Consider the following 23,934-nt stretch of genomic DNA (forward strand, 5'->3'; position numbering starts at 1 on the left):
TACCTCATCTAGTTGCCAATGGATTATTCTAATACAAAAGGAGAAACTATATCATCTGAATCCACAGAACTAACAGCATGTCGTAATAGCACCTCTCAACATGAAGATATACTACTGCCATCTAGTGGCAACAGAAGTACTGAGTGATCTGTTAGGAGTAGGTATCCTGGATAAAAACATGAACCTGAGAATAAATGGTGTTACATACTACTTCCACATAAAAACACCAGGCTCATAAGCAGACGCTTCATAAACAGCATCTTTTAATTATGGGAGACAAAAATACACACATCCTTATGTTTAAGAACATGCAAATTTAAAAGATACAAAAAAAAACAAAAAAAAAGAAATAAAAAGTCCATTATTTGGGGACAGACAAATTATCACGAGACAGAATGTTAGTCCAGTGTCCCTCGTAAAGAAGGAAAATATGGTAGAATATAAGCAAGACAACAAGTAGCCAGTGGAATCCAAGCCTTTGAACTGCACAGGGAAGAACATGAGCGTAGCCTATTCATTTACAATACACATAAACAGATCATATTAGGCACATTTGCCTTGTAATAACCACCCCGGGTTAATGTCATACAAGTTGATTCACAGACAACCTCATCCTTTTGTCTTAAGTCCTAAAAAATGGAAAGAATATATAAATCTTCATAGTAATAACTCTTAAGTGTCAATTACCTTGTTTTTTTTGTTGCCTATGTGCCTTCCCTCATTCAGATAATATTAGATAAAAATAAAGAGCAAGGCGGAAAGTGGGAATAGTCAGTGTATCAATCAGTATTTCCTGTGGGTGTGATGCTGTCATTTTCAAAAGGAATTCAGCACCGCTGAGCTTTTGAAATCGTGAGGACAGAATCCAATGGATGGACACCTAGCTTATATGGTCATTCAGTCCCCACAATTAAAGGGCTTGGTAGTCTAGTTCTGAGAAGAAAGAAACCATCTCTACATGCCCTGATAAAACAAAAAATATATGTTTTGTAATGTGCTCATTCAGGAAGAGAAGGACATCAAAACTCAATGTTTAAGACTTCATTTATCACTGGAGGACAGTGGTTGTCAGAGGTTCATGTAGATCGAGGTGCCATGACTCAAATATCAGAGGCAATAAATACACAGTAACCAACTGTCTTGGTTGCCCAGATATCACTCATTTTGTCCGCCAAGCTAGCTAGCAGATTACAAAGGTAGCAGGATGCAAAAACTAAAATGGGGGTAAATTGATCCTAATCAACAACGTCACAATACCATACCCTTCATACAGAATGTAAGAGTGAGATAATATCAACTACATATACCAGAAATCTTTCCATTCATGCAGCCAATCAACCCATATTAACCCCCAAAACTCCTACTGTAGGATGGTAAGTAGTATTATTGACATTGTATAGGAAACAGTCCTGGGGTGTATTCATTAGTGTACACTGTAGCAAAACATCTTTCCATGAAAACAAGCATTTCTTATTGGATAAATGCAAGTTAGTCCCTCACCGTTTTGGCCCGTTTGGTTACTAGTGAATATACCCCTGCTTATCAGTAGTACAAACCTTCTCTGGAGGTTCCTTTCCCAAATGTTGTCCTTCTTATTAGCTTAGTGAGCGAACATGGTATTAGTGCTGATAAGCACAAGGCTTAGCAGCCATGCATAATACAGCTGCGTCCCATAGGTATAATGGCAAGCCTGGACATCTACATTTTAATATGCAGATGTCCTGTGAGAAATGACGTTATATTACACTGTTTTACGGTTACTTATCGCAACGCAATCCATAATAAAATGGTCATTTTATTGCATGAGAATAAATAGGTTTTGCTGTCAATTACAGTACATTAGCCATCCCATTACGACAATGGTACTTTGTTGGAAACATATATATCCATATTAGTCAGTGGACATGTATGTTCTGTACCTAATCCTATAGTGGGCGGGTATATATTACCTAAGACTGAAATGCTGGTCACCTTGGACATGGAGGTGCCTTGCGGGCTGGTTGTAAATGTTAAGTATGCTGTTCCTATTTCCATACCAGACAAGCCTATATCCAAGATCAGGGGAAGAGACAGAGACAAAAACCCAGGACAGAAGCTCTCACCAAGATTTCTTCAACAACGGTTATGTTGGTAATTAGTTAAAAAACAAACAAAAACAGGTACAGAGGGAAGTAAACACACCAAAAACGAAGAGACCAAAATCCTCCTACCACCGTCATCATAATTATCCCCCACTTCCATCCAATGGGTGCTGCTGTTTTTTTAGGAAGTGGGGTTTCCGACAGCTTATGCCAGGGGCTCAGGAGGAGCTGGGACAGTCGGACAAACAAAGACAGAGACTGCAGCTAGCGAGCGAGCAGGTGAGTGATTGAGCAAGGAGTGAGGCAGGAGTCCTCACTGATAATAACAGTCTGTTATAACAGTCTTTAGCGTCTCGGTTCCTATAGGTCTGGTTTCCTTTGAGGTGACGGCAAGTTTTTGACAGGGACTCTTTTGCAACGAGGAGAAGTGACCGGCAGGGTCGATATGCTTTGCATTGCAGTGTTTCTGGGAAATATACACACGCGTGGAGGGAGGGAGGGGGGTCAAGGTGAGGTTATGAAGCGGTCTGCTCTATGGCCCGGCACATGTAGCAAAGTGTCTCTTTTGAATGTTTTATGAGAGCCGAGACACACAGGCTGGGGACAGGAGAGGTGGCGTCTCCTCCTCCTCTAGGAATCCAGAGCTGCAATCCAAAAAGAGAGGACATGTGAGTGACAGCAGCATATGCGTTAATTCATTACAACAGTAACTGGAACAGAGAAACATCAGAAATGCTAACATTTTAGTACTTTTATAGTAGAGTGAACATGGGGCCTGTATTCACAAAGTGTCTCAGAGTGCTGATCTAGGATCAGTGTTGCCCGTTCAATCACAATGAATAAAAAGGGTCGGTCAAACTGATCCTACATTCTGAGACACTTAGTGAATACGGGCCCCTTTCTCAATTGAGACTGTTTTCTGTCAACAGCTGAGTGCTGTATTAAGACCTTTAACCTTTTCTCCAACGTGCCACATCAGTCCTCCGCGGAGGAACTGCATGACCTCTTGACATTTGGAAGGCCTACAAAAAAAAAAATCAGGGCCTGGTAACCTTTGTGTGGAGCTTTACACGTATCTAACCCTCTCAGAATCCAACTGCCTTTCTAGAAGGTTCCCCATGCATGTACGCTAGTACATGAGTCGTATAACCAAGTGAACATTTATCATTTCCCTGTTTATATATTAGTACTTCAGGCTACAGGGTAATGAAAAGTTTCTTCACAGCGTACTCAGTGCTTCCTGTGGTCCTGTATGGCTCAGTTGGTAGAGCATGGCGCATGCACTGCCAGGGTTGTGGGTTCGATTCCCGGTGCCACCCCTACGATAAAAAACATGTTATATTATTCAGCTAGGCTTGAAGGAAATCCGAGTGCTCGACTGAGGGACATTGAAATCCAAGAAATCCTCCCAGGATATGCATACATGGTAATCACAGAAAAGCAAGAGCGCTGAGATGTCTGCACAGTGACGTTTACTGCAGCCACAACAAACGAAGAGGGCTGGGCGAGAGAAAAAAGCTCAGCGATAAGAGCGTGGGCGGGGCTTAAGTTGGGGAAAGAAAATGCTTGGCGATGAAATGGCGCGATTGGCCAATAAAGGCTCGCTATAGCTTCCAGCCCATGATGGATTGGCTATTGATTCTTGCAGTAAAAATGTTTTACAAAAACACAAAATCAACCATTTTCTCTCTTTCAATGGATATCGCCAGAGTGTGTTCCCAATGTTCTTTTTCTGACTAGTCCTGTCCTAAGGTTTCTGAGAACCCACATTTGTCTTACCCAAAGGATCCGGAGGTTCCATGAAGTTCAATTTAAGACCTATTTAATGCCACTTGAAATGCAATACGATTTTTCATTCTTTGCGCGCCACTCCCCTAATATTCCTCAAGAAATGAGCCAATGTTGGCAAAAAGTAGTATTTGTAGAGCTGGCTTTTTCACCGAAGGCCATAACCTACATAGCTCATATTTACAAGTAGGTGTGCTATTTTAGCAATGAGCATTCTGTAGCCTAGCGGTGTGGGAGGGCTCTGGACTGACTTCTTCCAGTGCCAAGCAAAACATGAAAAAAGTTTGCTATTTCATCTAACATGGTCAGGGAATGCATGATGGATATTTAAAATAGGACCCATTATAATCAGATATCTGTTTGTCTCTTTAGAGATTCATTTGCCTGCATGTTTTTTTGTGCATATTGGCCTAGGCTATGCCCCATATCATTTACCACCGGAGGAAGTGGGAACACACACATTAGCTAGATTGCTAATTCTAAATATGTTTTGTTCTGCTGGCACATCATCTCAATGACATACTCTGTAAAGTGGTATAATTTCCTCTATATTGACATTTGAAAAATAATTGTTAGACTCTCACAAAGCTAAATCTTTTTTAAATGTTTTAACCGTCTTTCTCACAATGACATTTCGAAATGTTGCTCAACTGGGCTACCTTACGCTCTCCTCCGGCAACGACCCGACTCACACTGGCACATGACGTGCACAAAGAAATATTATTCGATTTTTAAAAAACAATTTGGGCTGTGGTGGCAACAACTAAGCAGTGGCACAAACACCATAGGAAGTGCGATGGAGATGACTAAGACCGCTCAAAACTAAATTAAATACATTAGTAGGCCTTCGATTAATTTAAGACCAAAGCTGTGTAGTCGAATACCATACTGTATACTGCATACTATAAGTTCGATGTATTAGTAACCAACTAATGTTAGGTAACTAACTAACATTCCGGCGGCAGGTAGCCTAGTGGTTAGAGTGTAGAGGTGGCAGGTAGCCTAGTGGTTAGAGTGTAGAGGCGGCAGGTAGCCTAGTGGTTAGAGTGTAGAGGCGGTAGGTAGCCTAGTGGTTAGAGTGTAGAGGCGGCAGGTAGCCTAGTGGTTAGAGTGTAGAGGCGGCAGGTAGCCTAGTGGTTAGAGTGTAGAGGCGGCAGGTAGCCTAGTGGTTAGAGTGTAGAGGCGGTAGGTAGCCTAGTTGTTAGAGTATAGAGGCGGCAGGTAGCCTAGTGGTTAGATCGTTGGACTAGTAGTAAGGTTGCAAGATCGAATCCCCGAGCTGACAAGGTAAAAAAAAAAAGATCAGTCGTTCTATCCCTGAACAAGGCAGTTAACCCACTGTTCCTAGGCCGTCATTGAAAATAAGAATGTTCTTAACTGACTTGCCTAGTTACATAAAAAGGTAAAATATATTTTTTTAATAAAAAACATACTGCTGTAATACTATGCGGTACGTAAGGATAGCGTAGCTAACAAATTGTCAGCCAACCTAAAGTGTAATGAAACTGATTTGAAAGGTAATTACTTTATTACAGTGCTCAACATGTCATAATTAGTTAAAGTAATGAATTTGTATGCGCTTGGACTTTGAATATTGTCCACCATTTTCTTCAAATATGGTGGATACTTCGTATTTTGGCGAATTTAGTACAACATCCGAGAACTTTTGGCATACTAACTCTATCCATACTATGACCAATAAGCATACTCAATTTACGTCACAAATAGTAAGGTTAGTATGAGTATTTGAACACAGCACAATACTTAAGGACCTCCATACACCCTGCTTACCGTCTTAAGGAGAGTATCCCTGTTTGTCTTACCGTCATGCGGGGGATCTACAATAAAGTCCTCTGTTTCCATGTCCTCCTTCATCTCCTCGTCATCATCCTCTTCTTCCGCCAGCTCGTTGGCTATGAGTTGCCGGGCCATCCTGATGCTGAGGCCCTCGTTGTAATGCATCTTCCTCATCATTTCAAACTGCTTCTTTTTCGCTGATGGGGAGAAAGAGAGAGGTTTCAATTGCTTTGGCAATGTAAACATATATATGTTTCCCCATGCCAATAAAGCCCTTTGAATTGAGGTGGGTTGAAAGAGAGAAAGAGAGGCTATGGGGAGCCACAACTCAGACATACTGTAAATATCCTGATTTCCAGTCTGTGGAGGAGACAGTGATACATAGAGAGCAACTTTAGGAGTTGCTAGGATGGCACATTCAAAAGCTAAAAAGGGAGGTTTTAGTTGAAAGGGGAGAGTTTTAACATGCTTGTCCTCAAAATGGCGGTTGAAGGATCAATACACCATAAACAACTTTCATGAGGATCCTGACTGAACAGTTCCAGTAGAATCTAATCTACTTTCAAGGACATGGTTCTGAGATGACACAGTAAAAAAAATAACTGCTTTCTAATTCCAGCAGCAATCTACTACTACACAAATATACCTTTTATACCAATACGTTTGAGTCAACTTTTTGCCACCTTTTCTTTATATCAAACAAAGTCCGACTGAACAGTAGTCCAGGTGCCTCAAACCTAGGGCCTGTGGGGCCTTGTTGATAGTGCTGTACTTCTATTTCTGACAACCCATCTAGTCAGGATTGCTGTAACATATTTAATAGTCCCGCCAGTAGCCAACTTTCTATTCATCAGAACAGGAAAATACAAGGTAATTACTTACAAATGATTTACAAGTAGGCTAGAGCAAGCCGCTAATCTACTGTAGTGAATGTAAGAATTTAAAGCAGTGGAAAGTCTATTGATAAAGACATTTAGAACATGCAGCTGTCAGGTTATCAGCATGACAACGGTTGCAACAGGGTCAAAGTTGAACGTTTCTTGCTCCTTCCCCACAAAAGTAATGGTGTCTCTATGAAAAGCAAATGCCGAAAAGAAAGAGCTAAAAAATACAAAAAAAACATGTTTACAGCCAACATACCATGAACCCTTTCTGAAAGCAATAAGAGCCATTTTCAAAAGATAACTTGCAACTGCAGCCGTACACACGCCTCCACGAGAGGCTTCTTTTTGTAGCAAACAATAGCTTTGGAGTGTGAAGCAACAACCTTGAGGGACATTGTTACATGGAAACTAGGTGGGAGAGAGGATGTGACACAGATTTCAAATTTGGAAGCCAATGTCTGGAGGCTTAGTGATGTCACATTAGTACAGTCTCATGGAGTAACAGTGTGAGGTTAGGGGACAGCTGGCTCAATGTGTTGGGGATGGATTTTGTTACTAGTCGTCAAGATCACTCCAATCAATCAATTCCCTTGCTGATTGTTCGAAGCACACTACTTCAAATCCAGGTCACCCATAATTTAGAAAATCAAAAGATAATCTAATATGAAATACATGTTATATTCAGTTGATGGCCCGTCTAACTCTGAAGAATAGTATGTATGAAGGTCAGCAGGTCTCATATACCAAGTTATTATAGGTGAAAAAAAAACCCACTATATTTAAAAACGGGTAGAATTCTAACTCAAAGCAACACTATTATAGGTCTATGAGAGTATGTCTGGACACACCTAGTACTACACACATTTCAGAATTTGGGGAGAATTTACACGTTAGGCTCTTGCTTTCCCCTGAACTCCCGAGATAAAAATGCAGGAAAGCGAGGAGAGAGACATGTGTCAGGAGCCAAAATGGACTACAGTCAATTGGAACGGTCCACGGGAGCAAGCTCCGTTTGGACCGTCGGCAGTGCCCGGGGCTGCTGAGCTGAGAGAATCCGTTATCGGGCACACAGCGCTTGACACAACAACACAGGGAGAGGTCAGGGAAAAGTCAGGGCCTGATGCCCAGTGGGAATAGAGACGTGAGGGGGTGAGAGGAGGACGACGAAGGGGGGGGTGCAGGCCCCACCTTGAGCCTCTGGGGTTAGTTCATCCTCTTCCTCACTGCTCTCCTCCTCTTCCTCTCTCATGAAGCGAGGTTCTGTTCCTTCTGCTGCCGCCAACCTGGGGGGAGAAATAAGTGAAAGTGTGTAACAAAGACAGAAATAAACATGTGCAGGTGAAGTAGATGTGGCCATCCGCACACGTGAATCAAAGTCAACCCTCCAAGATAAATGTCCACACCCCCACGGAAATCGAATGACCAACATGTATGTGTTCGTGAGGGTCTCACCTTTACACAGAAGGTCATATTAGTGTGTAGCCATAACTGTAAGGACGCTACAGACAAAACAGTCAGTTTAAGCTAGAGATATCGTTTATTTGCATTGGATGAGTCTCAAATCCACCGCATCTGCCTACGTAATACTTCTGCAGTGAAAGGTGAGAGCTAGAGCGGTGTTTGTCAGACCATGAGACAGAGGGATTTTTTTTTTTTAAAGATATAAAATCGGTCTCCTCACAAAATCATGTGGCCTACAAACTACTATGACCCCTTTACGGAAAGATGACTCTCTCGAACGCGATGGTGTTCTCCGTTTCACCCCCCACAAGCGTCTTGGGACTCGTCTGAAGTCGGTAGAGCCGATCTGCCAACTTGTCTCTGTAGCGTCCGAACAGATTTGGCTACACAGTAATATGACCCCTCTGTGTAAAGGTGATACTCAAAAACATGTTGGTTGTTGTGCACTAGGACACCCACAGGCCTCACGACTAGGACAGGCCTCACGACAGGCCTCACGACTAGGACAGGCCTCACGACAGGCCTCACGACTAGGACAGGCCTCACGACTAGGACAGGCCTCACGACTCACCACAGGCCTCACGACTAGGACAGGCCTCACGACTCACCACAGGCCTCACGACTGAAGGTCCCCCGGCATCAGCTGAAACATTTATAGAAGTATATATGGGAGACTGTTTAGTGTAAAAAAATAAGGGGTTAAATACGTTTCCTGATCTTTCAGATATAGGACAGATTGTTCTGAACAAACTATTGTTCCATGTAGTGAATCTGTTATTCAATAGCTTTGGATGAGCTAATAGCAGCAAGGCCAAATTTAAAAAAAAAAGTGTCAAATAATTCTTAAAATATATATTTTTATACTTTGAATGGTCTTAAAAATACAAAAATCAAATAGCAAAAAGATCATTGGTATCAAAGACCCCCCCCCCCCCCGCGGCTTAGACAGGGCTTATATTCTTATGGGTGAAAATGCAGTACTACACAGGCACACACCCTAGAGGAAGTCAGATTCACACTGCCCGTGTTAAGTCAGTGCCTTGCAAATTCCCTTATTTTCCACCAGCTGAATCTGGCAAACCTTTTCCAGTTGCGCGAATTTTTATGCCCACAGACAAAACCATTCAACTCTTTGCCTCCTCCTAAAAGTCAGGGTGAAGTTTGGGACATGGCACAAGAATCTGACTTTTGACTGTGAGAAACACTTAATAAAATGTTGTCCTTAATTAACATTCTTGTTCGTGAAGGCCAGAAAGCTTGAGTCAGACAATATCATAGCAAGATTATGAGCTCTATATCTCTATGGAGTTCTCTACTGGGAGAAGATGAGCATCGCAGTAGTCACTGTCAGAACTTTCTGGTCCACGTTCACTTTCTAAATTACCTCCAAAAAGGAGGAAGAGCAGAATTATTTTTTTAAATAAAATAAATTAAAAAACAGTTCTCTTGGAGAGGGATACAGATGAGGGCAGGAACAGAGTGAGATGAAAGACAATAAGAAAAGGAGGGAGGATAGATTTGGGGAGGGGGAGAGAACGAGTGAACGCAAGAGGGGAAGGAGGAAGGGGAACGTAGAGAGAAACAAAACGAGTGTGAGTAAGAGAAAGAGGGGGAGGGACAAAGAAAACGAAGGAGCGAGAGACCAGGCAGTAGCCATTTTAATAGAATGAGGTGGAACAATGGAACACTGAGTGAAAATAAACAATGGCTGCAGATAGAGTTTCAGGTCTGGAGCAGAACAATCCTCTTCACTTATTTACTGACATCCATCTTCACAACACCAGGCTTTTGATGAGTAGACACGAGCAACGCACATACAGGCCCAGAGCACAAACAGACATTTCTTTCAAGCCTAGACCAGACCCAATATGATTGCGCAATAGCCGACCAGACGGCCACTGATGTAATACTTCTAACAGCGTCCTTTAAACCTGAGACCTTTCCAACTGCTTTTATTTCCTTGAACAGCAGCCATGATTTCCGGTGTCTTGTTCAGATGGCGGTGCATTAAGTATGACAGTTGTGGGAGAGGTGGACTGAATAGGGACTTGTCTAGTCAAACAAACAAATTTTAGACGTGTTGATGGTGACGAAACCGAAGAAAAAAAAAGTTGCATTTGTAGTGTCATGCGACGAATACTGTGTTAAATATGGAATACTGGACTCCGTGGCCTTTATCCCTCCAACTAATGGGGGATATGCAATGTGCAGCATCCGTTGAGACAGTAAGTGTGTAGGCCTAAGGTATGTCATTCATTTCCATGTAGAAATAAACCACCACAATAAGACAAATGAGCTGATTGTGGACTACAGGAAACGGAGGGCCAAGCACATCGACAGGGCTGTAGTGGAGCGGGTCGACAGCGTGTTCACATTACTAAGGAATTAACATGGTCCACACACACACACACACACACACACACACACACACACACCCTCTCCCTCAGGAGGCTGAAAAGATTTTAAATGGGGCCCCTCAGATCCTCAAAAAAAAGTTTTACAGCTGCACCACTGACCGCATCTTGACTGGCTGCGTCACCGCTTGGTATGGCAACTGCTTGGCATCTGACCGCATGGCGCTACAGTGAATAGCTTCCTGCAATCCTGGACCACTATACCAGGCGGTGTCAGATGAAGGACCTAAAATAAATTGTCAAACTGTCCAGCCACCCAAGTCAGACTGTTCTGTCCGCTACCGCACGGGAAGCAGTAACAACGCACTGGAACCAACAGGACCCCGAAACAGCTTCTACCCCTAAGCCATAACGACTAAATAGTTACCCAAATAGCTACTAGTACTATCTGCATTGACCCTCTTTGCACTAACACTTTAGAATCATCACATAACCTAAATCAAATGTTAATCCTGTTGCCTAGTTACCCCTAGTCACTTAAATCCTACATAAATTTGGCTATATACGCAGGGTAGGGGTAGGAGCTAATTGAAGTAGATATGCACATATACAGTGCCTTCAGAAAGTATTCACACCTCGACTTTATCCACATTTTGTTGTTAGACAATATAAAACGTTTTCAATTGAGATTGTCGTCACTGGCCTACACACAATACCCCATGAAGTATATAAAAACATTTTTTTTGTAAAGATTTTTTTTAAAAAAAAGATGAATTTCAGTGCATTCAGAAAGTATTCAGACCCCATGATTTTGTTACGTTAGCCTCTCTCCCCCCATCTACACACACAACCAACCCAATAATGACAATGCAAAAAAACAAGTTTATATCACATTTACATAAGTATTCAGACCCTTTACTCAGTACTTTGTTGAAGCAGCTTTGGCATCGATGACAGCTTCGAGTCTTCTCGGGTATGACGCTACAAGCTTGGCACACCTGTATTTGGGAATTTCTCCCATTCTTCTCTACAGATCCTCTCAAGTTGTCAGGTTGGATGGAGAGCGTCACTGCACAGCTATTTCCAGGTCTCTCCAGAGATGTTAGATTGGGTTTAAGTCCTGGCTCTGTCTGGGCCACTCAAGGACATTCAGAAACTTGTACCAAAGCCACTGCTACATTGTCTTGGCTGTGTGCTTAGTGTTGTTGTCCTGTTGGAAGGTGAACCATCGCCCCAGTCTGAGGTCCTGAGTACTCTGGAGCAGGTTTTCATCAAGGATCTCTGTACTGCTGTGCCACCAGAGATTCTGGGTTGGAGCCCAGGCTCTGTCGCAGCCGGGAGGTCCATGGGGCAACGCGTCATCCGGGCTAGGGAGGGTTTGGTCGGCAGGGATATTCTTGTCTCATCGCACACTAGCGACTCCTGTGGCGGGCCGAGCGCAGCGCATGCTGACCAGAACACCGTACACCTGGCGACTCCTCCGACACATTGGTGCGGCTGACTTCCGGGTTGGGTGGGCGTTGTGTCAAGAAGCAGTGCGGCTAGGTTGGGTTGTGTTTCGGAAGACGCATGGCTCTCGACCTTCGCCTCTCCCGAGTCCGTATGGGAGTAGCAGTAATTGTTTTTTTATTAAAAATGTTCCACTCAATCCTGACTAGTCTCCCAGTCCCTGCTGCTGAAAAACATCCCCACAGCAAGATGCTGCCGCCACTATGCTTCACCATAGGGATGGTACCATGTTTCCTCCTGATGTGATGCTTGGCATTCAGGCCAAAGAGTTCAATCTTGGTTTCATCAGACCAGAGAATCATGTTTCTCATGGTCTGAGAGTCCTTTAGGTGCCTCTTCGCAAACTCCAAGTGGGCGGTCATGTACCAGTTACTGGAGGAGTGGCTTCCGTCTGGCTACTCTACCCTAAATGCCTGATTGGTGGAGTGCTGCAGAGATGGTTGTCCTTCTGGAAGGTTCTCCCATCTCCACAGAGGAACTCTGGAGCTCTGTCAGAGTGACCATTGGGTTCTTGGTCACCTCCCTGACCAAGGCCCTTCTCCCCCGATTGCTCAGTTTGTCCGGGCGGCCAGCTCTAGGAAGACTCTTGGTGGTTCCGAACTTCTTCCATTTATGAATGGAGGCAACTGTGTTCTTGGGGACCTTCAATGCTGCAGACATTTTTTGATACCCTTCCCCAGATCTGTGCCTCGACACAATCCTGTATCAGAGCTCTATGGGCAATTCCTTTGACCTCATGGCTTGGTTTTTGCTCTGACATTCACTGTCAACTGTGGAACCTTACATAGACAGGTGTGTGACTTTCCAAATCATGTCCAATCAGTTGAATTTACCACAGGTGGACTAAAATCAAGTTGTAGAAACATCAAGGATGATCAATGGAAACAGGATGAACCTGTGTCTCATAGCAAAGGGTCTGAATACTTATGTAAATGAGGTATCCATTTTTTGTTTTTAATGCATTTGCATACTTTATTATTATGGGGTATTGTGTAAATTGAAGAGGATTTTTTTATTATTTTAGAATAAGGCTGTAACGTAACAAACTGGAAAAAAGTAGAGGGATCTGAATACTTTCCGAATGCACTGTTTTACTTCTTTTTTTTTTGTAATTCATAAAAATGAAAAGCTGAAATGTCTTGAATCAAGTATCAACCCCTCAGTTATGGCAAACCTAAAAATCAGAAGTAAAAATTTGCTCAACAAGTCATAAGTTGCATGGACTCACTCAGTGTGCAATAAAAACGTCTAACATGATTTTTGAATGACTACCTCCTCTCTGTACCCCACACATACAGATAATTGTAAGGTCCCTAAGTCAAGCAGTCAATTTCAAACAGATTCAATCACAAAGGTTTGCCAATGCCTCACAAAAAGGGCACTTATTAGTAGTTTGCAGACTGAATATATATCCCTTTGAGCATGGTGAAGTTCTAAATTACATTTTGGATGGTGTATCAATACACCAAGTCACTACAAAGACACAGGCCTCCTTCCTAACTTAGTTGCCGGAGAGGAAGGAAACCGCTTGGGGATTTCACCATGAGGCAGTTAGAGTTTAATGGTTGTGATAGGAGAAAACTGAAGATGGAGCAACATTGTAGTTACAACACAATACTAACCTAATTGACAGAGTAATACTGCAAAGCATGTGGCAAAACGATTCATTTTTTGTAATGAATACAAAAATGTTATGTATAGGGAAAACCCAAAACAACACATTACAGAGTACCACTCTCCATTTTTTCAAACATAGTGGTGGCTGCATCATGTTATGGGTATAATTGTAATCATTAAGGACTGGGGAGTTTTTAGGGATAAAAAAAACAAACGGAACTAAGCACAGGCAAAACCCTAAAGGAAAACCTGGTTCAGTCGGCTTTCCACCAGACACAGGGAGATGAATTCACCTTTAAGCAGAACAATAACCTAAAACACAAGGTCAAATCTACACTGGAGTTGCTTACCAAGACAGTGAACGTTCCAGCTTGACCAAGTTAGTTTTGACATAAATCTACGGCAAGACCCGAAATGGCTGACTAGCAATGATCAACAACCAATTTGACAGAGCTTGAATTCAGGCTGTAACAACAAAATGTGGAATAAGTCAAGGGGTATGCATACTGTCAGAAGGCACTGTATATGTACATATCTACTTCAATTACCTCCGACCCCTGCACATCGACTCAGTACTGGTACCCTGTGTATATAGCCAATCTATCATTACTCATTGTGTATTTATTCCTTAAGTTATATTTTTCCTCTCTGCATAGTTGGGAAGGACCCGTAAGTAAGCATTTCCCTGTTAGTCCACACCTTTTGTTTTTTAACGAAGCATGTGACAAATACAGTTTGATTTGAAAATGTCGAAGAGGCATAACACAAGACAAGGCTGCGTGTAAGTTAGTTAGTTATTCATTTCCATTTCACAGGTTTAAACCAACCGGAGAGGTCGAGTCAACGCTGCAGGTACAGAAAGTAAACTGATCTAAGTCTAATCACCTCCCATTACATTGTCCTCATTCCCCTGGATTTAGGGTTGATGGGATCTATTGAGTGGCATTTATAGATCCAAGCTGTTTTCACTGAAATAAATGACTGGGCGCAGATCCATCGAACACCGTTACGTGATGTTTAGCCAATACGCTCCACTGGGGGGGGGGGGGGAGATTAGAACGAGAGGTAATATCAGTGAGGTTAGAGATAGTTGTGTGCCTTGAGCATCAGTGGCCTAGTAGTCAACACCGGGATGAAAATGTTGTCAGAGAGAACAGATACCATTGAAGAGACACAAGGGCTTACTCACTCCCTCTAACCCACATGCATTAATCACCCTGAAACGCAAATAAAACACTCAGCGCATCAATAGTGTGATCACATTGAGGGATAAAGGTAACACTGAGATTAATGCATTCGTCCAAGGCAGAGTCGATTTAGAGGGAGTGGACACAGCGCTTGCAATGCCAGGGTCGTGGGTTCAATTCCCGCATGGGACACATATACTAAGTATGTATGCGCGCACTAGATAAAAGCAAAGGCTATAATGGAATGTTACTTACACACACAAAGGGTTGACCTCCCTGCCTGTTAAGTGGATATAAAAATGTGTGGTAACAGTACATGTGACAGACCTTTGCCTCAGTGGAGTTTGGCCTTGAGGCTGTGACAAAGCATCTGCTCCACTCTATGATGAGTGCTTATGCTAAAGCAGTAGACTAGCTCCTACTATGTCGCTACTGAAAATCTACATAGCCATGGCCTTCTCTCGCCGTGCTAGGGGATATACAGTACCAGATGCACAGTTGAGAGCATCTGTCGGGATGCATCACCGCCTGGTACACCGCCCGCAACCGCAAGGTTTCCCCAGAGGGTGGTGCTGTCTGCCCAACGCATCACTGGGGGCATAATACCTGCCCTCACGGAAAACCTACAACACCCGATGTCACAGGAAGGCCAAACAGATCATCAAGGACATCAACAACCCGAGCCACAGCCTGTACACCCCGTTATCATCCAGAAGGCGAGGTCAGTGCAGGTGCATCAAAGCTGGGACCGAGAGACTGAAAGGCAGCATCTATCGCTAGCCGGATTCCACCTGGTTACACAACCCTGCACCTTGGAGGCTGCTGCCATATGTACATAGACCTGGAATCACTGGTCACTTTAATAAATGTTTGCACACTGCTTTACTCATCTCATATGTATATACACTGTATTCTATTCTACTGTGTGTTAGTCAATGCCACTCCAACATTGCTCATCTAATATTTACACAGTACCATTCAACAGTATGGACACCTACTCATTCAAGGGTTTCTTTTTTTTCTTCTTCGATTTTCTACAGCGTAGAATAATAGTGAAGACATCAAAACCATGAAATAACACAAATGGAATCATGTAGTAACCCAAAAAAAAAAGTGTTAGATCAAAATAGATGTTATTTTTGAGATTATTGAAAGTAGCCACTCTACCTTGATGACTGCTAGGCACACTCTTGGCATTCTCTTAACCAGCTTCATGAGGTAGTCACCTGGAATGCATTTCAATTAACAGGTGTGCCTTGTTAAAAGCTAATTTGTGGAATTTCTTTCCTTCTTAATGCGTTTGAGCCAATCAGTTGTGTTGTGACAAGGTAGGCGTGGTATACAGAAGACAGCCCTATTTGGTAAAAGACCAAGTCCATATTATGGCAAGAACAGCTCAAACAAGCAAAGAGAAACGACAGTCCATCATTAGTTCAAGACATAAAGGTCAGTCAATCCGTAAAATTTCCAGAACTTTGAACGTTTCTTCAAGTGCAGTATCAAAAAACAAAGTGCTATGAAACTGACTCATGAGGACCACCACTGGAAAAGAAATTACAGCCCAAATAAATGCTTCACAGAGTTCAAGTAAAATACACATCAACTGTTCAGAGGAGACTGCGTAAATGAGTCCTTCATGGGTCGAATTGCTGCAAAGAAACCACTACTAAAGGACACCAATAAGAAGAAGAGACTTGCTTGGGCAAAGAAAAACACAAGCAATGGACATTAGACCAGTGGAAATCTGCCCTTGGTCTGATGAGTCCAAATTACAGATTTTTGGTTCCAATCGACGCATCTTTGTGAGACGCAGAGTAGGTGAACGGATGATCGCCGCATGTGTGGTTCCCACCGTGAAGCATGGAGGAGGAGGTTTGATGGTGTGTCGCTGGTGACACTGTCAATGATTAATTAAGAATTCATGGCACACTTAAACAGCATGGCTACCACAGCATTCTGCAGTGATACGCCATCCCATCTGGTTTGTGCTTAATGGGACTATCATTTGTTCTTCAAGAGGACAATAATCCAAAACACACCTCCAGGCTGTGTAAGGGATATTTGACCAAGAGTGATGGAGTGCAGCATCAGATGATCTGGCCTCCACAATCACCCGACCTCAACCCAATTGAGATGGTTTGGGATGAGTTGGACCGCAGAGTGAAGGAAAAGCAGCCAGCAAGTACTCAGCATGTGTGGGAACTCCTTCAAGACTGTTGGAAAAGCATTCCAGGTGAAGCTGGTTGAGAGAATGCCAAGAGTATACAAAGCTGTCAAGGCAAAGGGTGGCTACTTGGAAGAATCTAAAATATATTTTCATTTGTTTAACACTTTTTTGGTTACTACATGATTCCATGTGTTATTTCTAGGGATGCACGATATAGTCGGTTAACATATCGGAATCGGCTGTTATTAGCTAAAAATACCAACATCGGCCCGATGTCTAGTTTAACGCCGATGTGCAAAACCGATATCAAAGCTTAGGTGCATACCTATATAACACGGATAAGAACATCTTCGTATATAACGTAGGTACATGACGTAACGACGCCATGTAAAATGTTGCGCTACACAGCATTCCTAACCTAGCCCACAATGTCTGCTGTGTGGATCAAGCAGTCATTTGAAAGAGTAAGAACATTTCAACGAGACAACCCAAAGGCAAAATCCATTAAACGCCAAGATAATGGAATTCATTGCCCTTGACAATCAACCGTTCTCTGTCGTGGGTGATGTTGGCTTTCGCCGACTGGTCGAGCACACTTTTTTTGGGGGGGGGGGGGGGGGGTACTATTTTTTAGATGTTGCCCTACCGGAGTTACACAGTAATAGCATCCCTGCTATTAGCTTCACGACTGACATTTGGGCCAGCGATATCAACCCCATGAGCATGCCGAGTCTGACAGCACAGTGGGTCGTCAAGTATTTCATACTGAGTAAAGTCATTTTGCATGCTCATGAATATGCTGGTTGTCATACCGCTGCTGCCATTTCAATGGCATTTGAGAAGATGTTTGAAACATGAACACACTAGCTAGCTCCATTTGAACAACTGACTGAAGAAATAAGCTCATCAACTGCGTCTGCAGCAGACGTGATACCCTCTGTCGTGGCATTGAAACGCCTGCTCAACAAAACTGACAGGGATGTAAACAGAATATGCACAAAATTTGAGATAAGCTTTATGTGTGTATGGAACATTTCTGGGATCTTTTTTTCAGCTCATGAAACAAACACTTTACATGTTGCGTTTATATTTTTATTCAGCGTAGAATTTGTATTCTAATTCCTAATTCTAACGCCGCCGATTCTGTCACGACAGTGGAGTGCGCATGCCAATTCTGACTTCGCCAATACTAAGATTGGCCAGTTAGCTAGCAGCTAGAGAAACGTTACATGGCCCCTTTTCCCGACGAGGTGGATGTTTTTACTGGCCCACATTGGCGAATTAAACAGTTGCCCTTGACAACAGTTTGCCCTGGCAACAAAACAGCCCACACAGGCTGTGAAAAAACGTTTCGGTGGCATTCTCTCTTTACTATGTCACCACCATGCTCGATGCTATGTACAAGGACCGCTACTTCAATGCAGACAAGAAACAGGGTTTACGTGAAATGTTACATACACAGCTGGACAAGATGGAAACGGACACAGTGACAGTGCGCACCAAGGAAGAGAGGCCACGGACAGAGAGCTGAAACTTCACTGCTTGACACGTATGATGCAATCCTGGTTGATTGAAACACAGTAAGAAAGTGAAAGAAATAGGTTTTGATGTTATAGGGACATACATTACTGGTAATGGGGACATGCATAAATGCCAACAAAATAACTTTTTTGTCAGTGTGGTGTGTAACCTTTATTTAACTAGGCAAATCAGTTAAGAAGAAATTCTTACTTACAATGGACAGCCAAACCCGGATGACGCTGGGCCAATTGTGTGCTGCCCTATGGAACTCCCAATCACAGCCGGATGTGATACAGCCTGGATTCTAACCAAGGGACTGTAGTGACGCCTCTTGCACTGAGATGCAGTGCCATAGACCGAGGCATCCATGCATGTGTTAACTATTTAACTGTATGAGAATGCTTAAAAGGCTGCACATTTTTTAAATAATTGGCATAGTTTGTTTTTTTTCGGCTTTGAAAATATCAGATATCGGTATCGGGCCAAAAAAAATGTATATCGGTGTTTCACTAGTTATTTCATAGTTTAATGTCTTCACTATTGTTCTACAATGTAGAAAATAATAAAAATAAAGAAAACCTTGGAATGAGTAGGTGTCCAAACTTTTGACTGGTGCTGTAGGTAAATAAACACGTTATCAGTTACTGAAAAAGTGTACCACACACACACAATGTTTGAGTTTGGAGAGAGGCTTATCTTATCACACCTCCCGAGAGGCGCAGCGGTCTAAGGCACTGCATTGCTAGAGGCGTCACTACAGACCCTGGTTCGTTCCCAGGCTGTGTCACAACCAGCCGTGATCGGGAGTCCCATAGGGCGGTGCACATTTGGCCCAGCGTCGTCTGGGTTAGGGGAGGCCGTCATTGTAAATAATAATTTATTTTTAACTGACAAGAAATGTTACATTTAAAATACTTTTTTTTTTTTACTCTGACTGTAGGCTAATTGAGAGTATCATTGGATACTTGGGGAAAATTACTTCTCCTTTAGTCAAATGGAGCTGATTGGATAAGGGTTTTTGATGGCAGAGTTGAAATGGATTACATTTACATTTGAGTCATTTAGCAGACAATCTTTTCCAGTGTAGCTTACCGTTAGTGCATTCATCTTAAGATAGCTAGGTGGGACAACCACATCTCAGTCATAGTAAGTACATTTTTCCTTAATAAAGTAGCTATTAGCAAAGTCAGTGCTAGTAGGAAAAAAAATATAGGCCAGTTTAAGTTCACGAAAGGCAAGGGAGTTAATTTCAGATTTTTTTCTTTATTGGGGGATTTCCCTTCTGCAGTTTTACCTCTACTGTTAACTCAACTGGTGAGACTGTCTTCTGACGGCTCCAAAACTATTTAGCTGATCATTCAATTTACCCAAGAGCGAAATTCACTCTATACTCAATGTTATTTGGGGGGGGGGGGGGGGGGGGGGGGTCAAATGCCCTTGTCGTCAAATAGTCTAAAGTATCCAGCTGTGCGCAACCAGTAGGCTTTTGTTGGCCTGGTGTATTGCGTGAGCCAGTGGCTTTATTCCAGGGCGTCACTGTGCTATGCACATACCAGTCGTCACACTAACTCTGGTCCAGGGCGTTACGTTAATTAACCACTGTTGCTTGAACAGCTAGCTAGCACAAACTCTCTCTAGCACACGCTAGCTAGCACAAACTCTCTCTAGCACACGCTAGCTAGCACAAACTCTCTCTAGCACACACCAGCTAGCACAAACTCTCTCTAGCACACACCAGCTAGCACAAACTCTCTAGCACACGCTAGCTAGCGCACACTAGCAAGTACCTATCTTCTAATTCTAAACTTAATTTCAGCACCTGTGCTGTTGGTGGCGGTAACGCACCATCTTCTCTGGCACCATTCAACATCCTGTCTGAGTTCGTATGTCTCATAGCATCTGTGGCGTAAGAAGGCATCTGCTGCAGCCAGACCCTATTGCAAATAGTTGAAATCCAGATGAGTATACATTCTGTTATACAGCATGTTCAAGCCGTAACCATACGGAGTCCCCCCCCCACCTTCAGTCTCATAAGACCGAGACGTATGAAGATGCTATGTTTGAGTTGCATCACTACCCTTCTCATACAGCCTTGATAAGTGTTTTAACATTCCAAACCTTTGAGTCCAATAACTTAACTTTAGCCCTCCTTCCCCCTCCCAGACCTCTCCAGTCAGTGATGCTGGCCCTCCCAGACCTATCCAGTCAGTGATGCTGGCCCTCCCAGACCTCTCCAGTCAGTGATGCTGGCCCTCCCAGACCTCTCCAGTCAGTGATGCTGGCCCTCCCAGACCTCTCCAGTCAGTGATGCTGGCCCTCCCAGACCTCTCCAGTCAGTGATGCTGGCCCTCCCAGACCTCTCCAGTCAGTGATGCTGGCCCTCCCAGACCTCTCCAGTCAGTGATGCTGGCCCTCCCAGACCTCTCCAGTCAGTGATGCTGGCCCTCCCAGACCTATCCAGTCAGAAATAACTTACTTGGAGGCCAGGTCACCCACAGTGGGCAAGTTGATCTCTGAGTCGCTGTGCGCCCCTTCATCCTCCTCGTCCCCCACCATCCTGAGGAAGAGAGAACGAGAGAAGGAGAGAACAGTGTGTCACAACGGTGACCTTCTATGCAACGGCCTTGGAGATTGGGTTACGTGCCAGTTTAGATGGCCCACCCCACCCACGCTTTATGCAGACTGGGCAGAAACTCATCCACACACACACGTACACACACTGAACCTGCACCGCAAGAATTGAGGTGCCCTGTGAGAGAAGGCCAATCTGCTATCGAAATTGTATCTAATCCGGGGTGAACATATTCTCTACAAAAATGATCAAATTATAGTCTCTTTTCTACATCACATTAGTGTGGGATCTAGTGACTGTTCACACACACACACACACACACACCACACACACACACAAACAAAAGCAGGATGACGCCAAACATACCAGAGCTGAGTTTCTTCAGGCCAAGTGAATCACAAATCAATGCTGTCAACAAATGTGAATATTTGACTCCAGAAAAGTAGTTTGTTTTTTTGGTTTGCCCAGAACTAAGAATATGTAGTGTGAAAAGTCCAACTGTCATTTTCACATGTAATAGGCCTAACTAATTGAATAAATTAATACCATTATGAGGTATTCGTAAACAAAAAAGTCAAAAACTGGAAATACTAGATAACAGTGTATATGGGAAGCCATTTTGACATTCGCTGGGTAACTATGTCCTTACCTGTTCATGAGAATGAATTGCATCGTGCTTTACACATTGAATGGGGCAACTCACCTGTTGTAGGGCGTGCTGGGCTCGTCGATCTTCATCAACCCATAGTCCTTGTCTGCCGGGTGGTACGTGGCCAGGATGTTCATCTCGTCCCATTTCTGTGACTTCTTCCTGAAAGAATGGGTCCAGAGATGAGCTCAGGGTGGTACTCAACCAACCAGACATTACCCTGGAGACCTGGCAGATTTCATCTAGGACTACACAGTGACCCAGTTCACTCCCGTAGTATATTTCGGGAACACAAACAAGGCAGCAATTAAAAAAAAAAAAAAAAAGAAGAAGGGTTTTATGTAAAATTAAATGATTCATTGTTTGGAAAATGACAGCGGCCCTGTACAGAGGTTGGTCACTTCACCTTCAGAATGATGCTGAGGCTGATCGAGCGAGTGAGTGTGTGGGTAGAAATGCTTCACCAATGTACTTTCCCCAGGTATAAATTGTAGGCTCACTCTGAGCTTCTGGCTGGAGTTGGCGGCTTCAATAACACCGCTGTCTGGACTTGGAGACAGTGCCAAATACAGCCGTTAAACTGTCTCTACTGGTGCGCCCCCCTCTCCCTTTGTCAAAGTAGCCAGCCTCCCGGACATGTTTATGGAGGCAGAGGCCTGCCATCATGGTAGAGAGGGGCGGGGGGGTGATAAATCTGCTCCCTGCCACAGTAATCCTGCAGAGCCATCGCTAGCTGCTCACACACACACACACACACACACACACACACACAAGTGCTCAATAAGTCAGGCACACAGCAGGCAGTTTGACTGTCGATGGCACTGGGCTAAATCAATGGGAGACGGGCCCTGTACAGCTGTGTCTCACACAAAAATGGCACATCATGGGATGAGGCACATATCAATACTGCTCAGTCAGGCTTGCTGAGGTAGGCCAGCTCTTAACCACTGTTTCATAGCATATATAACCCATGGGATACATGTAAGAAACCAATGTAAGCTAGTGAAGACAAAACATAACATATCATTACATGAAACTGTCAGAGACATACAGTGAGCTCCAAAAGTATTGGGACAGTGACACATTTGTTGTTTTGGCTCTGTACTTCAGAAATTATATAATGACCGAGGTTAAAGGGCAGACGGTCAGCTTTAACTTGACAGTATTAACATCCATATCCGGGGAACCGTTTAGAAATTACAGCACTTTTTGTACATAGTCTCCCCCCCCATGGTAGGGGACCAAAGGTATTGGGACAAATGCACTTCAACTCAGCTAAAAAAAAAAAAAAAGTCCCCGTTTTCAGGACCCTGCCTTTCAAAGACAATTCGTAAAAATTCGTACAATCGCAAATAACTTCACAGATCTTCACAGTAAAGGGTTTAATCACTGTTTCCCATGCTTGTTCAATGACCCATAAACAATTAATGAACATGCACCTGTGGAACGGTCGTAAAGACACTAACAGCTTACACACGGTAGGCAATTAAGGTCACAGTTATGAAAACTTAGGACGCTAAAGAGACCTTTCTACTGACTGAAAAACAAAAGAAAGATGCCCAGGGTCCCTGCTCATCTGCATGAATGTGCCTTAGGCATGCTGCAAGGAGGCATGAGGACTGCAGATGTGGCCTGGGCAATACATTGCAATGTCCGTACTGTGAGACGCCTAAGACAGAGCTACAGGGAGACAGGACAGACAGCTGATTGTCCTCGCAGTGGAAGACCACGTGTAACAACAACTGCACAGGATCGGTACATCCCAACATCACACCTGCAGGACAGGTACAGGATGGCAACAACAACTGCCCGAGTTACACCAGGAACGCACAATCCCTCCATTAGTACTCAGACTGTCCTCAATATACTGAGAGAGGCTGGACTAAGGGCCTGTTGTAAGGCAGGTCCTCAACAGACCTCATCGTCAACAACGTCACCTATGGGCACAAACACACCGTCGCTGGACCAGACAGGACTGGCAAAAAGTGCTCTTCACTGACGAGTCGTGGTTTTGTCTCACCAGGGGTGATGGTCGGATTCGCGTTCATCGAAGGAACGAGCGTTACACCGAGGCCTGTACTCTGGAGCAGGATCGATTTGGAGGTGGAGGGTCCGTCATGGTCTGGGGCGGTGTGTCCCCTGTTATTGTAATGGTGAGAGGTTAGCATGTCTTGGGGGTATGATATTAAATGCTAACCTCCCCTGTTATTGTAATGGTGAGAGGTTAGCATGTCTTGGGGGTATGATATAAAATGCTAACCTCCCCTGTTATTGTAATGGTGAGAGGTTAGCATGTCTTGGGGGTATGATATAAAATGCTAACCTCCCCTGTTATTGTAATGGTGAG

At 43.6% G+C, this 23,934-nt stretch overlaps 1 protein-coding gene across 2 annotated transcripts in view; it reads right to left on the bottom strand.

Annotated features, from left to right (window-relative positions):
- Positions 1-245: 245 nt before the first annotated feature.
- Positions 246-23,934, bottom strand: part of ppp1r2 (protein phosphatase 1, regulatory (inhibitor) subunit 2) — a 33,250-nt gene continuing 9,561 nt past the window's right edge. The window contains exons 2-7 of one of the 2 annotated variants that reach the window (XM_082962782.1): positions 21,642-21,749; positions 20,843-20,923; positions 7,739-7,833; positions 5,693-5,863; positions 3,312-3,400; positions 246-2,725 (exon numbers count right to left, since the gene is read on the bottom strand). In XM_082962782.1, the coding sequence (XP_082818908.1) occupies positions 3,339-3,400; positions 5,693-5,863; positions 7,739-7,833; positions 20,843-20,923; positions 21,642-21,749 (517 nt within the window). In that variant the 3' untranslated portion in view covers positions 246-2,725; positions 3,312-3,338. The remainder of the gene's footprint in view (positions 2,726-3,311; positions 3,401-5,692; positions 5,864-7,738; positions 7,834-20,842; positions 20,924-21,641; positions 21,750-23,934) is intronic. The other variant, XM_014149747.3, reaches the window with a different exon arrangement.

Source organism: Salmo salar, chromosome 16 (assembly GCF_965601325.2).
Source record: "Salmo salar chromosome 16, fSalSal1, whole genome shotgun sequence".
Taxonomy (NCBI): domain Eukaryota; kingdom Metazoa; phylum Chordata; class Actinopteri; order Salmoniformes; family Salmonidae; genus Salmo; species Salmo salar.